The sequence below is a fragment of the Lactuca sativa genome, chromosome 2 (assembly GCF_002870075.4).
Source record: "Lactuca sativa cultivar Salinas chromosome 2, Lsat_Salinas_v11, whole genome shotgun sequence".
Lineage (NCBI taxonomy): Eukaryota > Viridiplantae > Streptophyta > Magnoliopsida > Asterales > Asteraceae > Lactuca > Lactuca sativa.
In genome coordinates, this window is record NC_056624.2 from 229,028,007 (window position 1) to 229,055,108 (window position 27,102).

Consider the following 27,102-nt stretch of genomic DNA (forward strand, 5'->3'; position numbering starts at 1 on the left):
GCAGCTGATCGAACAAATTGTCTATCCACGGGAATGGATAACGGTTTTTCACCGTTAACTTGTTCAGCTCTTGGTAGTCAATACACATCCTGTGTGACCCATCCTTCTTTTTCACAAACAGGATCGGTGCTCCCTACTAGGAGCTACTCAGACGAATGAACCCTCGGTCCAGTAGCTCTAGAAGCTGCATAGATTGCTCCTGCATCTCGGGCGGAGCTAGCCGATATGGTGCCTTGGCTATCGAGGCGGCACCCGACACCAAATCAATGTGAAACTCCACCTGCCTCTCCGGTGGCACTCCAGGTAACTCCTCAGGAAAGACATCCTGGAACTCCTGTACAACCGGCAGACTGCCCAAATCCATCATGGTCTCAACCCTCGTATCTGAGATATAAACCAAAAATCCCGAACAACCCCAATGAAGCCATCTCCTAGCCCTCATAGCTGAACAGAGGGTTATCCCCCGCGATGCCCTTCCTCCATGAATAACCAGTTCTCCCCCATTTAGGGTTTGAACCCTCACCATCTGGTGCTCGTAATCTATCAAGGCCACATTAGCCCCCAACCAGTCCATCCCGACGATCACCTTCAGCCCTCGCAACGGTATCGGGACTAGATCAATATGAAACCTCTCCCCAAGCACATTCTGGACATAGTCATGGTACACCCTCGCAACAGTCACAGTGCGTTCGTCCGCAATCTCAACCTCAAGCGGCGAATCCCAAATCCCCAGCGCATCCCGAAACTTCTTGTTAAGTGCAAGAGATACAAACGATCGGGTAACACCCGAATATAACAGAACATGAGCCGACATACCATTGACCAAAAGGTCCTTATACATGAGCACATATATACACATAAGCAATACAATTTAATACTAAACAGGAAAGATAAAACACGTACCAGCCATGATGTCTAGCGTTGCCCGGGCCTCCTCGGTAGTCAATTATAATGCGCGGCTCTTCACCGCTGGAGCATCCGCCTTAGCAGGGCGGCCATCAGTGATCCTCATTGTGGCGGGTGCAGGCGCCGAAACTGCTCCTCCCCCTCCCTGTAAACTCAGACAATCGGCCCGTTAATGGCCAGTCTGGTTGTAGTGAAAACAAATCAAGCCCTTCTATAGGCAATCCCTGATCACGTGGCCCAATTGGCCACATGTGTAGCATCCCTAGCCTGCCACTTGACAAGCCCCACTGTGCGGTTTACCACACATGGCACACCGGCCATGGCCCTGTTGGTCCCTACTGGAAGAATCCGAGGTCTTAGGCTTTTTAGCCTGACCTACTATTGTTTGCGTCAGCTCATGCTTCCGCTTGGTGCAGAAGTCCAACTCCATCTCCTGCTCACAGGCCTTCTCCACCATCTCATTCTGGGTTGTGCACCCTGTAAAGCTCACAAACTCTCAGATATTGTCCCTCAGCATGGAATGCTACCTCGTCCTCCTCATATCCTCTTCCGTAGCATACTGTGGGATCAATAGTGCTTGTTCCCAAAACTTGGCGGTGATCTCCGCCATAGTCTCGGTGGTCTGCTGGAGCTCATGAAACTCCATCACTAGATGTTGCAACTCAATAGGTGGTGCAAAACTCCAAATCGAAACGCCTGACGAACTCTATCCATGTCATCTCATCCACACCGGCTGTTCCGTAGAGCTTCCAGATCTAACATTTGTTCAGGTATAGGTCCTATGCTTTTAGTAGTACGGGCCCAATACTACCTTCCACACCTACCTGTACCTTCCCCAAAGCTTTACCAGATAACTCCAATTCACCCAAGAACAAAACACACATCAAAGCTATTACATAGCTCAAATCCTAGGCTATCCTAAGATTTTGTCCATTCATATTAACTCAGATATCAATCATAACGGGTTGCCTTATTCATGCAAATTATACACAGAATAGGATAAGACCACAACCAGACAAAGAATAGGAAATAATACCAAATCAATCATTCTAAGGCTATAAGACCCTAACTGTATACAATTTTGAAAGCATACACGTAGCAACATTCATATGATTATCATAACTCAAATATTAGTATAACATGGCTAACATATTGGGGAACTACTAACTTGGCTCGGCCGATCACGCATGTTGCACTCTCCTCTTTTCCATTTTAAGAAGTTTTTAACTTTTAGTTTTGAATTTTTTTTACTATTTCCTTAGTTTGTGTCCTGACACACCCCGAGAGTGTGTCCGAATCCCTCAAACCAAGGCTCTGATACCAACTTGTAATGACCCAATTTTCAAAAGAAAATTTACAATTTTAAATAATCACCATATTTCCAATAAACCACAAAATCTCAAGAACAAGTGTTTTCAAATTCATATCATCAAAAATTTTATTTGAAATATCAGAGTGTCCCATAAAAACGTCTGAGAGAATGCATGTCGCGTCATCAAGCCATGCCCTTGCCCTTAGGCTCAGAAGTATCTGAAACAAACCAAAAAACTGTAAGCTAATGCTTAGTGAGTTCCCCAGTGCATACCCCACACAATCCACATAATCACATAATCTATATTAGCTATAAAAGCTACATAAACCATATATGTCATCCATACAACATATATGGATGTTGTGGGCTCCCCCCAGGGTCTTACACCAGGATGCCATGGGTTCCCCACATGGTCTTACATCCAGGTGCCATGGGCTCCCCCATGGTCTTCCATATAAGTGTACCACATATATACAGATAGCATACCTCCTAGCATACAAAAAATAATCATGCCACATAACACTACATCAACTAGTGTACCACATATCATAGAATGGGCTGGCCTTGGTGCCTTCGACCTATTGGTATGGTGAGGAGACTCACCTTCTCAAAATGTTGAACTGATAAGATACGATCGGCTAAATCCCAATGCGCAGCTCCAACTCAACTGCCTACAATCATCATGTGACTAGTTTTGTCAAAATTCCGAAATACCAAAAATACCCTCAAGGTCAAACTTGGTGAACCCTAGACAAAGTCCAAGTCAATAGTCAAGGTCAACAACCCATGTTGACGCCAACTCATCAAGTGCATCTAGCAACTCGTCGAGTTCCTTCAAAGACATAAAGTTGGAAACTTTATGAACCCCATGCAGGCAATCGACAAGAATGATAGGAAATGAAGAGTAAACTCAAGATCTAGTCATACTCCAAGATAAAAATTGAATCTTGAGTGCTTACAATAGTCCACAAGATGGTCAAGCTCAGGAGTGAGAACTTTGTTTGCTGGATCTTCTCCTTCTTCTCACTATCTTCTTCTTCTTAAGCTCCAAAAGTCACTCTAGCTCACAATATGAGAGAAAATGGAGATTAGGGTTTAGCACTGACGTTCTTAGGGTTTGGAGGCTGATGGAAGGGCAGCCTCAAGGGTTTACGGAGATTATATAGGGTGCAAACCCTAAAATTTAGGTTTTCCTTTACAGCGCCTACTCGTCGAGTTGGGCCTTCCAACTCGTCGAGTAGGTCCTAAATCCCGCATCCAAGAATCGATCTCTAGTCGCCGAGTTAGGCTCCCCAACTCATCGATTCTCAGTATAAAACCCTTAAAAACTTAGAAAATCAAATGATACATGGAACAAGCGTTACATATTGTCAGGTCCAAATGGTCACTTTCTCCAAAGTGAAGGGGTAATCCGATAGCAGTGCTTATGTGGCATGCCATATAACATTTCAGTCAACAAAAGTGTCCATAAAATTGTCTAGGTCGCGTCCATATGGATTGGATGGATTCACCCTTGAGCTCCATTTTCGATTCTTGATTCTGAATCCTCAAAAATTCCACTTCCTTTTCATTTTCATAAAATTTTAACGATCCTCATCATTTGCAGACCTTACAAAATCCACTTCATTTCTTACATTTTGGGCACGAACTATGGATTCATCGATTTTACACTTGAGAATATTTGCACAACCATCTTTGTCATCGTCTTATTTCTACATCTAGAAAAAAATATGAGTTCAAGGGGAGTTGACATGTTCTTCAAATCTTACACCTAGAAATTGATTGTGGAGGAGAGGTTATCATACACACAACACTTCACATCATTTTTTAGGGGGATTCAGACCTAAAAATCGATTTCAAAATTCCTGCATCAATGTAATCAGAAAGTGGAAAGATCTCTCGATTTTCTTGTGCTTACATGCAATTGATTTCAAATTAAGGAGAGGGTTTTATCGATTTGATTCAGACGAGGTCTCTCTCTCTCTCTCTCTCTCTCTCTCTCGATTTGTTGAGGCTTCAACTTTGGGTGTTAAAGAAACAAAAGGAGGAGAGAAATGGGTCTCTCTAAAAACACACACTTCAAATTTGGAAGAAGACGACGATGATGTTGATGAAAATTTGGAGTATGGAAGTCGAAACTTGGAAGCTTGATTCGATTGATCTATCCATGGTGACACCTTGTTTGGTGAATAATGTGGAAGTAAGGTCGATTATGATGAGGTAAGATTCTAGTTCTTCCCTTCTTCCATTGATCCATCGGGTGAAAGTAAGGCTTATTTTAGAAATTTGAACTATTGAAACGATCATTTGATGAGGGAAGGTTCCAGTTCCATTGATTTCTTCTTCCATGGATAATGATGAAGATGGTGTTTTTTGATTTTTGACTTCAGAGTTGAGTTTCAAGAAAGAAGAAGATGAAGTATGAGGTTTAGTTATTGCTTCTTGGCATCTAGGAAGGAATTGAGAATCAAATGTGATTTTAATTTCTGATATGTAGCTACTAACCGACTAAAATAAGTTAAGGTGACTAAAAAGATAGGTCAAAAATGAATTTACCTCCTTATAAAGCACACAAATAAGTTAAGGGACTTAATGGATAAAATCAAAATATATTGTATGGATAATGTGTCATTTTCCCAATACTTAATTCACATTATGAATAATAAAACCAATAAACCAACTTTCTTCTTTAACTTGTGGCTTGGTGTTGGAGCCAATAAGAAATTGTACTTGTTTGTCTACTTTCTCTGATACGTGTTGTTTTTCTGGACTACGAGTACTGCCTCTCTCACCCAATGATATTTCTGATTGCTACCGCATTCATGAATCATCATTTACCACTTCTATCACTCAATTTCTGCAGTCGATTTCATTATGCTTCTTCTTGTTGGGGATTAAACACCATTAATTTTATTGTTCGAAAAATTACTTTAGAAATGAAGATGGAAGGTATAAATTTATTCATATTTTTAAACATGAAACATGTTGTTTTTACCATACTATATAAAATTTCATTGTTTAATACTAAAAGACAACTATTTTTAATCATTTTATCAATTGTATATGTAACATCCATAAAAATTCATAAAATTTTAAACTTTTCAAAACAAACCATTTTCTAAAGAAGTGTTTACAAAGACCATTGTTTCCAAAACATTGTTTAAAAACCAGAATCGCTTTCAACATAATTTTCAAAACATTCATATTATCAAAGTTTCCCAGAAATAATAAGTCCAAAACGTGAGGATGTGTACAGTCACGCCTTCACCTTGACACGATCCACTGAAGTACCTAAAACCATAAAACAAAACTGTAAGCACGAAGCTTAGCGAGTTTCCCCAAAGTACCAACACCCAAACAGATAACATATACAAATAACAACACGCTTAAATAGTCATGTCTGGCCCAATCAGCCTCGGTCTGGAATACCACGCATGTCTACGATGGGCCCAATCATCCTCGGGATGGAATACCCTCGTATCATAAGCAGTTTGGTCCAATCAAGAATCGGGTTGGAATACCTAAACACGTCGAGTCCATTCAATCATCGGGTTGGAATACCCCAGGCTTGTTGACTGACGTACAAAGTGGTCCACTCTCACTACAATCCATACTATCATATCGGGTCTAATCAAACATCAGATTGGAATACCCCATGCCAAATCAACCCTCGGGTTAGAAAGCCAATAAACAACGGGTCCAATCATCCTCGGGATGGAATGCCCTCAAGCCCTCAGTATGAGTCTGGCATACCACCCAGTTCTCAGCTCGTATCTAGAATGCTCCTGGGTTTGGTGGCTACAAGCAGTACAACCTCAACCTAACACAATATGCCGACATATAACAGATAAACATATAAACAGTCTACTGGTAGACAAGCAGATCTATATATCACTATTCATAGCAGCATACTAAATATCAATAATCCAAGGAATTTATGGCCGTATATACTTAGAGGTGAGATAGTCACCCGAACAAGTGATCTTACTCTAGAACCACAACCAAACAAGGAATAGGTAAGCAAGCTTAGATCAAGAGTCCTCAATCTATCCTACATGACTATATATAGTCCCTAGGGCATCCCTATACTAGCAGATAACCAAAACTAGTGGGTCGGCATTGGTGCCTTCGACCCCTAGGTACAGTGAGGAGAAGCTCACCTCGAATACTGAAGCTCACTGAAAGAAATCCCTAGCTGTTGCCGTGCTGGCTTCCCGAGCTATCAAAACCAACAACACACCCAATTCGCAATTGGGTTCCATGCCATAATCCATAATCCTTACTTGGGGTAAAATGACCATTTTACCCATGACCCAACATGAACAAAAAATGAGGCCCAAAACCAAAAGATCCACAAAGGCCCACTAATAGCCCAATCTTCCAAATTAGGCCCAACCCCTTATGGGCCTTATCCTAAGACCATATTTTTCTTAATTACACTTCTGATTACCTCAAGTACCCCTTGGTACAAACTTGTTCAAAGACATAAATCAAAAGTCAAATTTAACGGTCCAAGTTGACCCAACTCGCCGAGTTAACCATCACACTCGCCGAGTTCTCCCAAGAACCAACAACCTAATGCATTTAAATGACTTCAACGAATCCAAGAGCTCCAAAGCTCAGATCTCGACCAAAATGAGATCAAGAAGGGTAAATTTTCCAACTTTTCTCTAGGAACCACCTAAATGGGTCCAAAACCTAAACCCTACACTTAAGAGAGTGATGACTTAATCATTAAGCACTTAATCGTCAAAGGCAAAACCCCAAATGACAGATCTGACCCCATAAGGCTAGATGGCCACATAAAGTTTCCAACTTTACACTTAAGCATGGCTAAGAGGAGCTCAAAAGCTCAAAAAGGGCTAAATGAAAGACTTAATGAATGTATGAAGCCCATAAATCCATAAATTTGGCACCTTTATGCCAAAAGAGCTCATGTAGACCTTAGATCTGAAAGAATGGTCATTTGGGATGTCCTAATCCCCATTATCCACCCAACCTTTATAAAAAACATAATCTCTAACCCAAGAATAGATCTAAGCAACTAATAAGCAAGGTGAGAACTTGATACCTCAAAAACCTGGCAAATGAGCAGAGATTATGGATCCAAGACTTCTTCTTCAAGCCAAGCAACTCCTAATTCCTTATCTCCTTTAACAAGCACCAAAAATGAACTTCCAAGGCTCTCCCCAAGCTCTCACACTCAACAATGGAAAGATAAGGCTCGATTTTTAGAGTTTCTAGACAGAGGAGGCTGGTAAGGAAGCCAACCAAAGAACTTAAGGCCTTTAAATAGGGTGCAACACCCTAAAAATTAGGGTTTCTCAATCAGCGTTTAACTCGTCGAGTTCCCTTCACCAACTCGCCGAGTTGGTTCATAAAAACGCGCGTCCTAAAAGCCTCTAACACGTCGAATTTCCCACCATCAACTCGCCGTGTGGGTCCCTAGGAAAGGGAATTTATTTCCAAGATTAATCTTCTAGATTCCAGGTGTTATAGTATGTATCATTTATATAAGATTGTAAGAAATATTAAGGTTGTCAAATTAAATGACGTGAAAAGTATGTTATAATATATAGAGTGATACAACTATCCTCATGATAACAGCTAAGTGGTTGAAGTGTGGAATTTGACAAAAGAGGTCCAATGTTCAAACATCGACACACTCAAATATTATAGTTACCCGCAATTAAGTTTTAATGTGCACTTTATGCTAACCGGGTGGTTTAAATTAAGCATGTACAATAGTCCGGAGCCGAATCGAACCACACCAGAACCGAAAACCAAAAATCGAATATCGGACCGCATACTACTAACCATTTCCAACCGGTTTCGGTTCTACTAAGAAATAAGTTATAATAAGAAAGTATTTGGAATCGGAATCGGAACCGAACCAAAAAACCGAAAATCGAATAAGCGGTAAACTAAGAATCGAGAACGAGACTGAATGTCACTAACCCTTTATAACAAAAGTAAGTGGTTATAAAAATAAAAAGTATAACAAGAAACAAAACAAAAAAATATGTTTTATTGAAAAAATGATTTCTTTTACTAAAACATTTGTTACTAAAAACTAATACGAAAAACTATTTTATTAAAAAAATTGGCGATCATTTAAAAGCTCAACCCATCTTAACAACATTATCTCCATCCCACTAAAATCTCAAAAACCTCATCCCATCTAACTCTAGTCTTAACTTGATGCCTCTCATCTTACCACCACTGTTGACTTCTTTATCTTTTACATTTACAAATTCCAAAACTTGAGGGCAAATTTTGTAATTTTCAAAACTTTTCAAATTCATAACTCATGAGTTTAATATAGATTTTAATGAAAAGACTCTTGAAAATCCATAACTTAAGGACAAGTTATGGAGTCCATAAAACCATTTATGAAAAGGACTCTTCATTTTTCTATAACCTATGACTTTTCATGATCCTTTTAAAAGAAAACTTTTCATTTTCCATAACTTGAGGACAAGTTATGGAATTCATCAAAATCATTTAGATCAAAAATTCTAACAAGAAAAACAAACAATTTGTCTATGATCTAAATTAAACTCATAAGAACAAGAGAATTCACATCAAACAAATTTCATGTAATTATCCTAACCATATAAACTAATACAAAACATGAAACTTTGACAATTATCTTTTAAATTGGATTAGAATGATCATTACCACATCAAAAATAGGTTTATAAGTTCAAAATCAGCTTAGGGTAATGATCATAGTCTAATTCTAGCCAAAAAAACCTCGAAAAACTGCATTTTGGGCACCAACTCGTCGAGTGTATGAACCAACTCGGCGAGTTGGATGAGTTTGTACTTGGACTCGGCGAGTCCACTGTCCAGAACAACAAAAAATCGATTTTAAAGCACTTCCAAGCAAGTAGCATCAAGTATAATTGAAAACAAGCCTAGGATCTGATACCACTGTTGGGTTTTGAGCATTCTAACACTCCTAAGGTGTGCATGCAACCCTAAATATATTGGATCTATGTTTTCTCTATTATACATGCAAACTTAAACATCCTAATGTATTACCCTAACTAGCATACAAAACTTTGATACTAGGGTAATAAAACATGTTAGAAGACATACACTTTCATGTAGTTGGTTGCTTGGAGCTTTAAGAGCTTAGTGCCCCAAGTGTTGCACCTCAAATGAAATCACACAACACCACCAACAATTGGAATAACTTGAGAGAAGAACACTTGCATTACATGAAATCGACTAGCCCTCCTTGCTAAGACTTTAGGTCACATTTCATGAACTATGAGGCTTCTTATATAATGTGCACATTAGGGTTACACCATGTAACTTATGACTTTCCACATTCCTCATGATCCATGGGTTTTAACCTCCATGTAGTATCCATGGGTCACCACATGGGTTTAGCCCAACTTGAAGAACTATGGATCATAAGCCCATTATATAAGAATGAATGGTTTACCAAATCAAACCTCATTTATTTAATTAGTCTCTTTTGATCACAAAATTAATTCCAAACTAATTCTTGAGCAATACTAATTAAATAATATGATTTCATATTAATATATTAGAACTTATAATATATTAATAAATCATAAATATCTTCTTCTCACAAAAGTCTATCCAAATTGTTCTGATGCCATGCAACCCAAATGGATCATGCTACTTTCGGGTCAAGTACATACCAATAATAGTTATGGGCTTAGACACCTAATCCAACAACATCACCAACATGTCTTAGTGGATCATCACTATCATGCATTACCATCGACCATACCTCTTATGATAACCATTACTCCTTCACTTCCACAAGTGTACCAACCTTTTCATTTTCTTTTCTCTCATTCTCTGGAATTTCAGAGTTGCATTTGTATCTGTAGGTCATGTCCACACACAAGTTTGATGCCTTTGGTCTACGAAATACAAGATCTGTACCCCTTGTACACACGTAGATATTGAAGTAAAACCATACATAAAAGCTTGTAAATTCATTATACGTTATGCTTATACACCCACTAAAAGTTTGTTTATTCTTTAAATGCAAGACTCATTCACATTGCCATTTTATTCGCAAATACTCATATTTGAGTACTGAAGCTCATTCACATACTTTGTTTTGGACATATTACATAACTTTTTGAAGCTCGCTTGGAGAAGAACACAAACCCATTAAATTATATATATATATATATATATATATATATATATATATATATAGAGAGAGAGAGAGAGAGAGAGTTAGGTTCAAATGTTTTCACTATCTATTGTGTGCCCGTATGATTGATTCTGGACCAATCATTTTAGTTATTTTAAGAAAGTAATTAATGCATATTAAATGCTGAAGATGTAATTAATACCTATTATATCTTCAACATGTAATATGCATTAATTACTTTCTTAAAATAACTAAAATGATTGGTCCAGAATCAGTATACATGCACACAATAGATAGTGAAAACAAAATAACCTAACCCTATATATATATATATATATATATATATATATATATATATATATATATATATATATATATATATATATATATATATATATATATATATATATATATATAATACATAGTTTTTAGTAAAATTTCCAACAATTACGACGTGGAATGCGCGCCATTAAAAAATATGAAAAAAATAAGTTGAAAGAATAAAGTCAAATGCATCCAACAATAATGGTAATTAACTTCTCGAGCCATTGGAAACTAGAAAGAACAATGTTCCAAATTTGGAATGGAAATGAGAAACAAACAATTAAATATCCATTAACCGGATTTTTTTATTTATATATAATACACACAATACCACTTAACATTATTTATAGTACATAAACACACTTCTTAAACAAGCATTACAAGCTTTGATACAATTCGGTGACTTACATGTCACGTATCTTAACAGCTTCAGAATTATTTGTAAACGGAAGATAATGGAGGGAAACTAAAATTACAATCGCATGAGTATTCAGTGATTCATGCTTCCGGTTGATACCAATGTTGTGTTCAGTAGTCCCAAAGATTCCCTCCACCGGAGTTATCTGTCTCTTCTTCCGGTTCCGGCGGATTAGAGTCGTCTCTCGGTGGGCTTAGAAGCATACCCTCCGCCATGTCTGACAGCATATGTGGCATACAAAATACTGTATCGTCGTCCATAAATTCCTGAGTAGGGATTGTTCCAGTGGTCGTCAAGCTTCCACCACCACTTTCATTAGTTGGCGCTCGAGCGGCGGCTGCCCTTGCTGCGGCGGCACGGATGTCGTCAGCCGTGGGGCACTCAGGAAGTGTGTTTGAGAGAATAGAGTCAGGAAAGTTTAGGACTGCATACGCACCTTTGAGAGCCAATGCCGCCACGTCGTAAGCTGCTGCCGCCATCTCCGGTGTGGGATACGTGCCTAACCATATACGGCTGGTCTTGTTTGGTTCACGGATTTCAGAAACCCATTTTCCAGCTCGGTATCGGATGCCATGGTAAACTGTGTGGCGGCTGGAGGAGCCGCCGGCTACGGTGGATTGAGGAGGCTGAAAAGCGGAGGAATTGCTGCGGCGTCCACGGTTAGCCATGCATTCTGATGGGTCGGTTTGTTGGTAGTTATAGACAAATAGATTCTGTTGGAGGTCCATCGTTTATTACGGCGCCGTGGATATATTTTTAAGCGCGGCGAATTCGCGGATGAACCTTTTATAATTAACTTAATTAAGGCTCAGAAAAAAGTAACCAACCATTCAATAAAATAATTTACATAACAGAATATGATTGCCTTGTCATGCTTATGTTTTTTAATTTTTAAATTGCAAAAATAATTTAATACGATACATTGTCACTTATGTATCTCGGAAAACAATCGTAAAAACGTTTAATTTAAAAAATTATCTAAATATAAACGAAATAAAAAGAGGATTTAGAAGGGTAAAATATTTTTGATTTTGTTCCTATTTAAGACAACTTTTTTTTATATATAATTAATTGACTATCAAACTTATTAAATATGTTCAAATGTTATCATTATTACTTAAGATAACCAGTAAGAATGATAATATCTGAATACATTAACAAATTTGATGTCAACCATGTATAAAAAGGTTGTCAAAATAATGTTTTCAAAATTAAAATGTTAGTTAGCCCTTTTAAATCATTTTCATTTTAAATACGTATACAACGTTAAAAGCATTTATAAATTATTATTAACTTCTTTTAGCTGTATTTTTTTTTAATTAGGAACATAAGAAAAAAAGAAAAATGATATATTAACCCAACAATCTATTTCGAATTTGATGACTCAGTCAGTTAACTTATTTACATGACTTACGAGGGAATAAATTTATTTTTTTTCGGTTCTAAAAGATCCTTTTAGAAGAAAAGAGGTAAACCAATAATTTCATTGCCACATCGTCTATGATGTTGACTATGCCATGTATATTTTTATTTTAAAAATTAAGTGGACATCATAGTGTAAACTCTAAACTCTAGTTGTCGAAGATTATAGGAGAGGGGTACCACTTGTCTCTTTTTATTTTGCAGAAATTCTACTATTAGGGTATAAACCCAACAAATGATAGGAGTACAATACTCCAAAAAAAATATTGATATGTTGCACTAAAAAGATAGTTCATGATAAGTGGGTCAATCCAAACACAAAACAAAAGTCTATAATTTTTTTTTTTTGTGTGTAAGACATGTTGGTCACGAATAGTAAAAAGGGGGTTTTGTATGCAATAATTCAAGTAAATGATTAAAGAGACAAGTAAACGATTAACTAATTAAAATAGATTCAAATTTTATAAAAAACTCAAACTCTATGTATGACAATCTAGCAATGTGATTCAAAGATGACATATTATTTACTTAATTCTACCTAAATTGGTACTTGAAAGTGTTAACAAGCTCTAACACTTTCCATTCACCATATTAATTAACCAAAATAAGCTCTTTGATTAACGCTAACCATACTAACCTAACCTAAACAAGCTCTTAGAATTAGATTGAAAGATTGCTATAAGTTTGATGTGAATGTTCCAAACAACACTCAATACTCTTCACAAGCTCGGGAGTGTAATAGTGTGTAAATAAGATTTACACTAAATCCATTCAATAGAAATCAGTTTAGTGCTTGTTACATAGATAACTTGAATGACCTAACCCTAATTCAAATGACCAATAAGAATTACAATTAGAAACAAACGTTCGATTAAAACAAAATCAAAATTCACTAAATAGAAATTTAAAGCAAACATCAAGTCCTATGATTGAAATTACAACTAAAAAGTCAATACATGAAGTTGGAGAAACTATCTAGCCACACATGACTATACCAAGATCACAAGTCTAGAAAATGAAATTAAAGTGCTTACAAAGATCAACTAAACTGTTCCTAAGTTAACATGAAACTCATTTTGCTCCAAAAAATCACCCCTTCTGCCCCAAAACAAGATAGATAGAATAATGAAGTCAGTAGCCTAATTTTAAGAAAGATGAGTAATTTCCACTAAACCCACGTCTACATTTCCATGACCTGTGGAAATTTGTACTGGAGAACACACGGCCCGTGGAAACCCAAAAAATAGAACGCTCAAACTGGTCAAGCCTTCAAAATACATTGATGGTATGGACTTAATCCAGCTCCCATGGAAAATCATGCTTTAATTCACATGGTCGTGGAAGTCTCTGGATGGCCATATTCTTCAAATTTTCCGTAACTTCTTCCTCCATGCTCCGATAGTCATGAAATCTAGTATGCATCTTCTAGTCACTTCCTTAAGCGAGATCCCACCTCCAAGAGTTCCTAAAATATAACAGAAGTGTGCGAGTGAAATAATATCATGAAATGTCCAGAAAAACATGTAAAATGCATAAGTTTAAGCTTAATTTCAAATCAATGATATGAAATAAAAGTGAAAAATGGGTGCATAAAATGCACCTAACAAATATCCCCAATCTTAATGCAACATCCTGATTTTTCAACCAAAATTTTCAATTTTATTTATTAAAAGATATTAGATTATGATCATATTGTAAGGAAACATGTTGTAAATGTGTGTGTATACAGTCGAAGCTTGCCCTTTACGTGAGTACCTGAAAAACATTTACATTCAACTGGGTATGCATGAGGCTTAGTGAGTTTCCCAAAATATCATATATCACAATACATATACATGCATACAAACAATAGCTCACGATCTGCTAGTAATATGTGTACTTACGACATACAAGCCATTTCGTTAACACTGGTCTATGTGTACTTACGACCTTCAATCAATTTTGTTAACACAGGTCTATGTGTACTTACGTCCTTCACATCATTTTCTTAACACATGTCTATGTGTACTTCTAGCCTACACGCCATTTTATCCACATGCGGTCCTATAGGCTCTCAGCCTCTTTAATCGTTACCTCTTGATTGTCCCCTATTTAAGTCTAATATCACAACAATTACGCACATAGAGACTGCACTCTAGATTCTACTTGTACAAGCAAATTTATACTTTCCACTCTACTTAAGCACATAGGGATTATACTAATAGTTATTAATATACTAGTTCTCTATCTTAACATACATGAATATATATTATACTACATGGTATAGTGAGATAACTCATCTAGATAATGTAACACTCCAATTCAGGTATTCCATTGTTTACCCTCAAGTATTTCAATTTTGGCAAAAGCGGTCCTTCCGTAAGTTGGGCGTATATTTGAGTACGCTTAGTGTATGTGTGTGTGAGCATCGAATGGCTACGTTGGGCGTACGACCAGGTACACGGGGCGTACGTGACAAATGGCTAAAATCATAATTTCTGGACTTGCACCCTATTTAAAAAACCTTATATCATTTGGACCAAACCATAATAAGCCTCCATAGCCTCATTTCATCCTTCAACCCTATTTTTGTAAGAACTTGTGAGTTTTGAGCTTAAAGGTATGTTTGGTGAGTTTTCTAGAGGGTGTTCAAGAAGAGGAAGGTGGTGACCAAGCTTTGGATGCTATTGAGCTTCTAGATCATGCATCTAGTTCATCTCGAGGAACTTTTGGAGGTAAAAAGTCGAAACCTTGTCATCTTTTTTGCTAGTTTGAGTTAAGGTTTTGTTATGAAGTCCATTTTTGGTTCTTAGACCCTCTTTTGTGAGTTAAGCATCTACAAAGATTAGGATTGTTAGATCTAAGCTCCTTGAGAATTTTTGATGCATAAAGTTGCCATCTTGAAGGTTGTATTGAAACTATGCATGAGTTTAAGGGCTTAAAAGTGGTTTTAATGGAGGAAATGAAGTATTGGGGACCCATGTAGCATGAAAGGGTATAAAGTTGTCAACTTTATGCCTTAGGACATCTTAATGGACTTAGATCTGACGTTAGATGTTGAAATATTAGGCCTTAAGCACTTAATAGACTTTTGTGCATGGGTTGGTTGTATGTTGGGCGTAAGGTCGTGTACGCAAAACGTACAACTAAAGGGTCGAGAATGGCAAGTGTACTGATGTGGTATGCGGGGTTTACGTACCACAGAAGAGTTGGGTTCCGTTGGGCTTGTAAGCTTATTGGGCCCTATTCAGCCTTGGGCCTTGTCCCATTCAGATATATTGGACTTTTGTTTGGACTTATTGGGCTAAGTGGCCCATCATAGTTTGGAATTTGATCTTAGGTCCATTAATGTAGGTTAGACATTTGGGATTTATTGGTGGGCCTTAGATTGAGATGTTGGACCTTTGTCTAAGTTGTGACTCAATTCTAATTAAGGTGATTTGTATTTTTGTTTAGTGTGAGATTTTGGGCTTGTAGTCGAGCAGCTTTTGTGTTCAGCACACTGAGGTGAGTCTTCTCACTATATCAATGGGTCGAAGGCACCAAAGCCGACCCATTACTTGATGTGAAATCTCTATAATTATTATGCAATGGTTTGTTATTTGGTGTGTATTGATTTACGTGAAGACCATTGGGGATCCCATGACACTTGATAAAACCATAAGGGGGAGCCCATGGAACTTGGGTATAAGACCATGGGGGTAGCCCATGACATCCCAGTTTCAAGACCATGGATGGAGTCCATGATAGTTTTATGTGTATATATGCATGACATTATATGATTATGTGATTTGTGTATTTTAGGAAACTCACAAAGTGTGTGCTTATAGTTTTGTTGGGTGTTTCAGGTACTTCTAGTTCTAAGGGCAAGGGCCCGACTTGATAGCGCAGCATGTATTCTCCAGTATTTCCCAAAATGATGATTCATGAACACAGCATGTTGTTGACCCATTGAGCTATCCTTTCAGACCCTTGGAAGGGTTTTGAGTCGTAAAAATGGAGTCCAAGTGGTTTGTTTTGCTCCATGCATCATTTAGAAGGTCTTAATAGATTAAGAAGTTGAGATAAGCACTTAATCGACATGCAAAGTCATAAAGTTGGAAACTTTATGATTCTTGAGGGTATTTTAACCATAGATCTGAAATATGGACGTGAATGCTTAAGCCATTAAGCACTTATTTAGTTTTGGGGCTTCTGGGAGTACGCCCCACGTACTTGGAGTACAACCTGCGTATGAGGTCAACCACCCCGATGGTGGTAAGAATGCGAGTATGCCCAGCATACCTTTGGAGTACACCTCGCATATTCATTCTATGGTGACTCGGCTAAGTTGACTCGATTGGATTGACTCAGTTGACTAAGTTGGGTTGACCAGTTTGAATTTGACTTTGACCAAGTTTGTCTTAAGGGTATTTTGGGATTTTGATTAAGATTGGTCATTTGGTTTGAATGGGTGATGGTTAGAGCTGAGATTCGGATTCGAGACCTCATCATCTTTTGTCCAGTTTGTGAGGTGAATTGGGGGAACACTCGTGTGAATCCAGTCTCAAACTAAGGAAAAGATTTTAAAAATGATTTTCAAATTGTTTTCAAAATAATCAAAGAGGATGGGATGTGTACGATCAGCCGAAGCCAGTAAGTAGACCCCAAATTACCACACTGTTATTTGATATTGTGATATGTTAGAACAACATGCTAGTTATAGGCTAGAGATCTTTAGGAATTGCATGATAGAATTGTTTGACTATATGATGCCTGATAGCCTAGGGTAGAATCAAGTATTCGACTGTCTATTGCATCTAGTGTTATGTATGATTAACATACACGAGTGTTGTAGGGTTGGTGGAAGTTTCATGGATGATTAACATCAAGTATTCGACTGTCTATTGCATTTAGTGTTATATATGATTAACATACACGAGTGTTGTAGGGTTGGTGGAAGTTTCATGGATGAGTTGTGTGGGGTCAGCAAGCCAGTTTCGTAATGTTTAGCCTTCCTCTAGGAAGTGAGGATTGAGTTTATGCGTATGCTAGAGTGTATTGTTAGGGTTGTTGTGACGATCCAATAAGACAAATACAGATAGGTGTGGAAGGTAGTATGGGCTCGTACTACTAGAAACACATGACCCGTACATGTAGCAAGGAGGTCATAACCCCTATGGCTTTGTTGGGAGTTGGTTCCCCTGGTATGATATGTGTTTTATCTGATATTTCCCTGGTTTATTTCCAGTATGGTGATGACGAGACGATTTGAGCCAAGATCCAGATCGGGATCGGGAGCTGGTGGCCAGGGCAGGCCAACTTGGACTGAGGAGCGGGTTAGGGATATCATGCAGGAGGAAGCTGTTTCCTATTTCAGGAACAGTTACCAGAGTTGTTTGGGTTTATTAAGACCGCCATGGTGGAGTAATTTGATGAGCGTTACACTACACTTTCTGATGTTGTTGTTGTTGTAGCCACCACAACCATTGTTGCTGTCGGGATTGGTGTTGGGAGAGCCTTTCAGTATCGGGACTTTGACAATATGGAGCCCCCGACATTTTATGGAGTTCATGATTTAATCATATCCATGAGGTGGTTGTTTGACATCGAGGGATGTTTCTTCACTTTCTCTTTCCCAGCTGACCATAAGGTCAAGTGCATTTTTAACCTTCTATGGTCTGGAGCGAAGGATTAGCGGTGACTTGTTACTAGCTCGTACTCTTCTGAGCATAGGGCTAATGTGACTTGGGAGTAGTTCTTGGAGATGTTCTGCTCTAGATATGTTCCACAGTTGGAGCATGAGATGTTGGCCCAGGAGTACTTAGATTTGAGACAGGGGTTGAGTAGGTGACAGATATCATCAAGATGTTTACGGAAAGTGCCATGTTTTGTCCTGAGTTTGTTGCTTCTAACCAAGCTTAGATGATCCTGTACATGAGCATGCTCAAGAAGGACATCAGACAGTTTGTATCCACTCATTGTTATGGTTCATTGTTGGAGTTACAAGAGGCCGCCAGGTGGAGAGAGATTGAGGTGGAGCTCTAGACGAGGGAGAAGAGACAGGCCCCGACACAGTCGCATCCAGCACCAATGTGATTCAAGGCTACTGATACTAGATCTGGTTGTTATAGGGGCCACACTTGTAGGAAGTGTGATAATGTTCATGATGGGGCTTGTCGATCGGGGCGGTGTATGCCTCAAATGTGGCAAGGAGGGGCACTTTGCGAGGGATAGTCGCCAACCGGCCCCAGTTCCAAGTACCGGGATTTGCTGCCAATGTGATTAGGTTGTCCATATAAAGGTCAATTGTCCATTGCTCACCAAGCCGGCGTAGGCCCCAACGCTAACCACTTTAGGGATCACCAATGGGTGCCAGGGGAGGGTAGAGCCCCCAAGAGCTCGGGTTCGTTCTTTTTAGCTCACTGCCGAGGAGGCCATAGCAGCTCTAGATGTCATGATTTGTATGTTTCTATTTATTGTTCTGTTGATTATGTTTTATGTTATGCTCATGTATATGGACCTAATAGGTATGTTCTTAGTGAAATCTTTGCCTGCTATTGTGCTATTTGACTCGAACATAAGCTGGTCCTTTGTATCTCGATCTTTCAGTAAGGAGTTTGATATGCTTATTGGGGAGTTAGAGTGTCCGTTGTCGGTTTCTATCGCCAATGAACACGGGGTTTCTGCATCCGCAGTATATCAGGGTTGTGTGTTGGAGATCTTCAGGGTGCCTTATCCGATTGATCTGATCCCTATCCCCATGAGGGATGTATGTGTGATAGTGGGTATGGAATGGCAGAGAAGGTTCGGTGACATAACGGATTGCGAGGGCCAGCGAATGCTAGTTCGAACCCCAAGTGAGGGAGAATTGGTTATCTATGGAAAGGGCACCAGTTTTGGTTTAGGGTTTTGTTCGGAAACCAGGGCTCGACAGTATATTCAGCACATGTGTGCTGGTTATTTGGTTTATGTGGTTGATACTCGGGTTAGGGAGTAGACTTGAGTTTCAGAGATACCAGTGTTTAAGGAGTTTGTTGATGTTTTCCTGGAGGATTACCCGGTGTGCCTCCTAAGAGGTAGGTTGGGTTCAGGATTGATCTTGTGCGAGGTGCGGCCCCGATTTCCAAGGTGTCGTACCGCTTAGCGCTGCTTAAGATGTAGGAGTTGTCATCTTAGCTTCAGAAGCTGCTAGGCAAGCAGTTCATCATACCGAGTAGTTCTCAATGAGGAGCACCGATACTGTTCGTCAAGAAAAAAGATAGTTCACACCGGATGTACATTGATTACCGGGAATTGAACAAGTTAACGATGAATAACCATTATCCCCTTCCGTGGATTGATGACCTCTTTGATCAGTTATAGGGTGCATCTTGGTTCTCCTAGATAGATCTGAGGTCTGAGTATCATCAGGTGAGGGCGAGAGAGGAAGACATGGAGAAGACAACGTTCCGAACTCAATATGGGAATTACGAGTTTGTGTTGATGCCATTTGGGCTCACCAATGTGCCTACTATATTCATGGATTTGATGACTTGGGTATGCAAGACGATGCTCGACCGATCTATCATTATGTTTATTGATTATATCTTGGTGTATTCTAAGACCAGATAGCAGCATGGGGAGCACCTTCGAGAGCTTCTAGGGGTTTTGAGGCGGGAACGGCTTTATGCCAAGTTCTCGAAGGGAGATTTTTGGTTACTAGAGGTACAATTCCTTAGGCACCTCATTAACTAGGATGAGATTTTGGTCGATCCGGCCAAGGTCGAGGTGGTGATGTAGTGGGAGGTTCCGAAATCTCCCTCCGAGATAAGGAGTTTATTGGGTTTGGCAGAATAGTATCTGAGATTTATTCAGGATTGTGAGAAATGACAAGGAATAGTTTGAACTTTCAGGACATATGACTATAAGTTATGAAAGGGTTTGAACACACATACGCACACATATGCTATCTAATGAAAGTGTATAAGCTTGAGAAGTCTAGCTAAAGACTTACCAAAGTATCACGCATCAGAAATCTTCACTTTATTAGGAAAGTTAAAGAGTATTGATTTCTAGAAGTCCAAATAATTTCTTGGTACATGTGAAAGCTAGTGGGAGCATAAGTGTTATGCTAATTGGAGCATAATGTTATACTAGTAGGAGGACTAAAGGTGACAATGTTCAATAGTTGAGCATTGAGGAATTCTAAAACCTGCCATAGGGGGACGAATTCTAGAATCCCTTATAAGGTTCCCTTGGGCTTTAATGGTGCCTTGGATGCCTTTGGGAGGAAGTAAAGAGATTAGGGTTCTCTTGGAGATATCTGCCTTATCCATTACCTTCCTATCACCTATATAAACCACCCTTGGGCTTGAATTTCGTCCAAGCCTTCATTCCTAAGAGGAATTTTGAATTCTCTCTCTCTCTCTCTCTCTCTCTCTCTCTCTCTCTCTCTCTCTTTCCCTCTTCAAGCTCCTTGGTTATTATGGTTTGGGTGTGAACTACTAGAGGCGTGACACTTGTGGCGATTGCTTCCAAGAGATGAACAAGAAGGTTTATTTGTCATTCTCTACAATAACAATCAATGTATGTTTCTCCTAACCCTAATTATTATAATTTCGAAAATATGCTACGTATCCTAGGGTTTCTTATTTGTTGTTCAAAGTTGTATGTTCAGTTTGAGAAAACATATATCAAGAACTAGGGTTGCATGCACACATAGGATTTTATATGTTTTGCATAATACCATCACATACATATGTCGTACCTACCCTTAGTCCCTGATCGTGAATTTTAACCAACCCAAAACCTGAAATTATGTCCGAAATCCTTAAATAAACTGTTGACCTCCTGACAAGTTATCATCAACCTACTGTACCCACGAGCATAATGATGTTCTATCCAAAAATTTCACATTACATCTAAAACCCATATCAACCTAGGTTTACCTATACCTGAAAGATCATTTGAGACATCTGCAACGGACTTCTTGACTTGAGATTTTAGAACCAATAGCTAACACTCGTAACCAAGCTTCTAATAAACAACCTACAAGGAAAAGGGATCCACCAATGCACACATTCATCAAGCGACTTATGATGCACAACCAATACATCAACCAAACAACTTTTCTGACCACATGATCCAAACCAGCTAGTCCCTAGGTCTCCCGAAACCCAACAATACAAAAACATCCAAAGAATTACATGCGGAAATAAACACACATGATCACTAGGCCCACAACCTATGTTTAAAATACCCCTACAAGGTCCTCAACATAAGTCTGGATTGCCTCCAAGCCCACAACATGAGTCTGGAATACCCTTCCCGACCCTCAACCCATGACTGGAATGATCCCGATATCTTGGCCTTCCAAATGACTATCGATCCCAAACATGCCAATATGACTAACGATCTTGAGACCCGTGAGTCTCATCCAATTGACTACCGGGTTCAGCCCACATGGAACATACAACCACTGGTTCACGAAAACGACAAGCTTATGGTGCCACACCGATCTTGCCGTCATTTCATTACTCGCCTGGAAACTCACGACCAACACCGTAGGCCTAAAGATTCTCAACCTCGATCCACCATACTGTAGGAACCTAATCAACATCATTCTTAATCGTTAACTGAAAATGATGTTGCAATACTTTTTTTACCATGCTCAATTCCTTTCATATTCACGCACGACCCGAGAATAGGATAGATGGTCGCACTCTTGTTCCGATTCAAAGGCTATAACCCAAATAAGCACCATACATATAATTCGAACCAAGCACTCCATTGCTATCTTTTCCAGCCCATACACACCCCTAACGACAATATCCAATCAAATTACCACAATACACACCATTAAGGGTACCCACGGCCTTACCTAATGTTGAAGTACTAGAAGATTTAACGAGATAACGAACCTCAATCATTAACATAAAACATTCTCATGAACGATAAAAACAAGATCCCATACCTCATTTGAGACTAAACAAACCCCATTAATACGTAACTATCTCGATAAGGCTTTTAAAGTTATCCAGAAATTCTGCTAAAACTCTGGTCGGATCCATCAAAACACCAACCCTGCAAGTATAACATGCCAAAATTAAATTCTACACAGATTTAATGTCCCGTCTGGAAAACTGAACAACATCGCCCCAATTTCTAGACACCTAATAACCAAGGACATCTTCCTAAACTCGAGCCGAACTTGACGATATGTTGATGCATCCATTACACTTAAACTGATACATCCACAAGCTACCAAAGAATTTCCGCTATTAATGATGAACGAAATGACCAACGATCGAGGATGCATTGACCACTAATTCAATGAACCAAAAACCACATGGAGCTGAACACACCCATATCTGAAAGTGATTCATCGATCGACAACTATCCAATTTAGGTTATAAATAGCAAACCATACAATAAGCTGACAAATACCTCAACAACCGATACTCAACCTGGGTGATCCTAGCGCCTCCTCATCTATTCATTTTCATCCCAAAGGAACCAATGGATACAACGATCTCCTTAACCAACTACTTCCTGCTGTGAGACAACTCACGCATTTCCTGAACACATACATCCGATAGCCACTTGCTCCACACCCCTGACTCAACCAAATCTTGAACCGAAATCCCGCATACCCGTGCGGTAGATCCTTATGAACCATTCTTACAACACCACAGACTCGAACATATCAATGATTTTGCAAGCATACAACCTAGTCCTCCCTCACTTAGGATTTGAACTTCCATCCACTAGTGTTGCAACCACACCATATTTCAAACCGACTCAACCAAATACAAACCATCCCTAGCTTTTGGAATGTATGACACACATAATATTTTCTTTCAGATAAGGACCAAACAAACGCTAAGAAATTTTGAATCTTAGAAGAAGGCCTCAAGAGTTTCCAATAATAACCACCTTTAAAATTAAGGATGTCCTGCAAATTCATAAGCCAAACACCAACTTACTATCCAAAAACAATCGCTCCTCACCTATAATCCCAACCATCCATCTGGTACCTGCCCTTCCTATATTTAAAGAAGTAGACCCTTGATCTCATTGCATGACATCCATACCACAACAGTCCTCTTGTGTATTCCCACACTGCCATATTGGCGCCAAAAACCGCAACTAACCACTCTCTTGCTGGTTTACATCCCATTCTGAAAGTCACATGCCTGCTCACTCTTTCCTTTGAACTCGAAAAACTGGAAGGACATAACCCTCGCCATAGATATTGACATCCCAATCTGTCTGCCAATCATTCATCCTTCGGCCGAAACCCATGATCCGATCATGAAAGCCACTTCCTTCTTCAGTCCTGCGACTTAACTAGTACTACTTTGAGCAAGGCCCTCGGAACCTCAAAATCAAATAACTCAGATAGGTTTTCACCCTTCAACCCAATCCTATATGGCCACCAAATCCCGTCCAACCACCAGGATCATCCTTGGCCTAAACAACTATAACGAAAAGATCGAATGACACAAAAACCCCACTGTGAGTCATGGTTATCCAACCATGCTATCTACCCTCAACCAGCTCCTTAGAATCCTTGCGACTTCCTTGATCCGAGTATAGATTATGTGCTTCCAGAAGTATGGGCCCAATACTATCTTCCACACGTATCTATACTTTCCTCAAGAATCATCCAGAGTCCTCTAAGTCACCTACTCATAATAGTTCTTCCAACACCTGCTAAACAACATAGTAACCACACTAAAGAACTTCCTAGGCTCAAGCATCTAGGATACAACTTCATCATCTCCTCACTCTCTTGAGAATGGCTAATCCTTCCTCAACTGGCCTGATACACCCACACTCTTACTCATGAATTTTCCACCAACCCTGTAGCCACTCGTGCATGTTAATCATACATAACGTTGGATCCTATAGATAGTCGAATACTTGACCCTATCCTAAGCCATTCATAACACAGGAACATGAAATAAGGATAAATTAAACATACTTAGGCTACATGATCTTAGTTATGTACAACTACGATGCACATACTAAGCAATTACAGTAATGATGTCATTTTTATCTAACATACCAAAATTCTCCTAGGTTATCAGGCATCATACATTAGACAGTTCAATCATGCAATTCCTGAAGATCCCAAGCGTACAAATAGCATGTAGTTCCATCATAATCATCATAAGCAAATAACAGTGTGGATATTTTGGGGTAAACTTGGTTGCTCCGGCTGATCGTACACATCTTATCCTTCATTTGTTACCTTTGAAAATAGTTTAGAAAACAATTCTTAAATATTTTTTTGAAAACTTTTATAGATCCTTAGCTTGAGACTGGATTCAAACGAATGCCTATCCAATTCACTCAAACCATGGTTGTGATACCAACTTGTAACACCCCGATAATCACAATAAATTTTAATTTTTCAAAAACAACCCATAACCATAAATGGTTATATAATCATTGTTTGAAAAGTGTATTTTATTTATCAGGGTATCCCAAAATCCAAATAACATAATAAACCAAAGGATGTGAATGATCACGCTTTCGCCTTGCCATAGTCATCTTAAGTATATGAAACAATAAACTAAAACTATAAGCTAAAGCTTAGTGAGCTGCCCCAAGGTACCAACACACAACATAACAAACAAAGCATGCAAATATGAGCCTTCTGGTTGACTGGACCACTTTGTAGGTCCTACAGCCTATCTGGACCGCTCTTTGTGCCTTCGTCCTGACTAGATCGCCTTGCAGGGGTTACAGCCTATCCAGACTACCCTAGGTGTCTTGGTCGTCAGCACAATGTAGGATCGCCTCAACCCAACCACAATATGTCGACATATGTAACAGATAAGCATAAACGTATGACCAACAAACACAGATAATCATACAGATCTACTAATTAGATACTAGCATAACACTATCTTATAACCATGATAAATAAACTAGTGGGATGGCATTGGTTCCTTCGACCCACAAGTACAGTGAGGAGAACTCACCTGAATCGAAGAATTATGAAACACTACAATACGATCCCTTTTTCTGCTTGTGCCCATGAATCCGCTAACCACTAAAACCAGGTAGAATCTCAATCAATAGCCCCAAATCCTCAAGTTTGACCCAAACTCAAACTTGGTCAACGGTCAATGAAAGTCAACACTCAACTGCCCTCATGACGTGACCATCTATAGCTCTCATTGTGAGCTACTACACGACAAAATAGTCGAGTCCTACCAACTTCATGACGTGACATGCATCCCTCATGTCGTGAGATCCGTTTGAGTGCCATATTGATCCAAAAACTTCTTAATCCTTTAAGCCACTAATCCATCTTTGGAGACATTATTTGTATGGGTTTAGGTTTACTATCTACACTGAACATAAGAGTTTGAGGTGTCTGATGATCAGCCGAATCTGAATATGTCACAGCGGAGATGGTTGGATGTGGTAAAGGACTATGATTGTGAGATCCTATACCACCCTGGGAAGGCCCATGTGGTGGCCGATGCTTTGATCCGTAAGACAGTGAGTACACCTATCAGAGATATTTGTTTAAGGATGGTTATTACTTCGCCCTTGTTGGATATTATCAAAAAGGCTTAGGTAGAGGCATTGAAAAAAGAGAATTGGTAGGAAGAGAGAATTAGGGTGCATATTCATTTATTTGCCAGAGACAGTCGGGGGTTGTTGACTTAGTGTGGTAGAGTTTAGGTTCTGACTACTGGTGGGGTGAGATAGACAGTTCTAGAAGAGGCTTATAAGTCACAGTTTTCGATTCATCCAGGGGCGACAAATATGTATTGGGATCTAAAGTTGAGTTATTGGTGGCCCTATGTGAAGAGGGAAATAGTGTGGTTTGTAGAGCAGTGCTTGACTTGTAGGAAGGTCAATGCGGAAGATTAGAGACCATATGGCAAGATACAACCATTAGCCATTCCCATGTGGAAATGGAAAGAGATCATTTGGAGTAATTCATGGTTTGGATCTGAAGTTTGGTGGTTGGTTTGTGCCATGCATAAGATTTTGGTCATAAATCCCATTTTGACCTAAGTTGAGTCCAAGACTTGCATTGGACATGCAAGTCTACAAAAGCATCAATCTTTAGGATAGTTTTGGTACTATAATCTCTTTTGGAGCAAATGAGCTTGAGACATAAAGGATTAAGTGCTTCTTGATTAAGTCCTTTCCATTCTTTAGCCTTTTTGGAGTTAAGACTTGAGATCAAGACCTCTTGGTGGATCTCAAGGGATAAAGGTCGAAAATTTAGACTTTTGGACATTAGGAATGATCAGATCCTGACTTTGGAAACTTTGGAATTGGAGGATTTGACTTATCTCATTAGGATATTTTGGTACCAATTCCCATGGTGTGGCATAGTCTGCCACGGCATGGCAACTAGCGGAAACGCGTTTGTTTTTTTTGTTTGAAGCCACGGTGTGGCCAAGGATGGCTACGACATGGAGGGTCAACCTTGAACATTAACTTTGACCAAGTTTGACTTAAGGGTATTTTAGGTATTTTGAGTTGTAGTTGAGATTGGTTACTATTTGATGAATAAGTGACATGTAGAGCTGATATTCAGAGCCGATACCTATTCAGCTAATTGTTCAAACTGAGAGGTGAGTCTCCTCACAGTGGT

At 39.1% G+C, this 27,102-nt stretch overlaps 1 protein-coding gene across 2 annotated transcripts; it reads right to left on the reverse strand.

Annotated features, from left to right (window-relative positions):
• Positions 1–10,983: 10,983 nt before the first annotated feature.
• LOC111903231 (ethylene-responsive transcription factor ERF025) lies at positions 10,984–11,891 on the reverse strand. Of its 2 annotated transcripts, XM_023899005.3 has the most exons (2): positions 11,545–11,891; positions 10,984–11,454 (listed from the first exon to the last, which is right to left on the reverse strand). In XM_023899005.3, exons 1-2 carry the CDS (start codon positions 11,834–11,836, stop codon positions 11,219–11,221), a joined length of 528 nt encoding a protein of 175 aa, XP_023754773.1. In that variant the 5' UTR covers positions 11,837–11,891; the 3' UTR covers positions 10,984–11,218. The 2 variants fall into 2 exon arrangements, with proteins under 2 accessions (XP_023754773.1, XP_023754772.1); XM_023899004.3 differs by having other exon boundaries at positions 10,984–11,877.
• Positions 11,892–27,102: the final 15,211 nt, after the last annotated feature.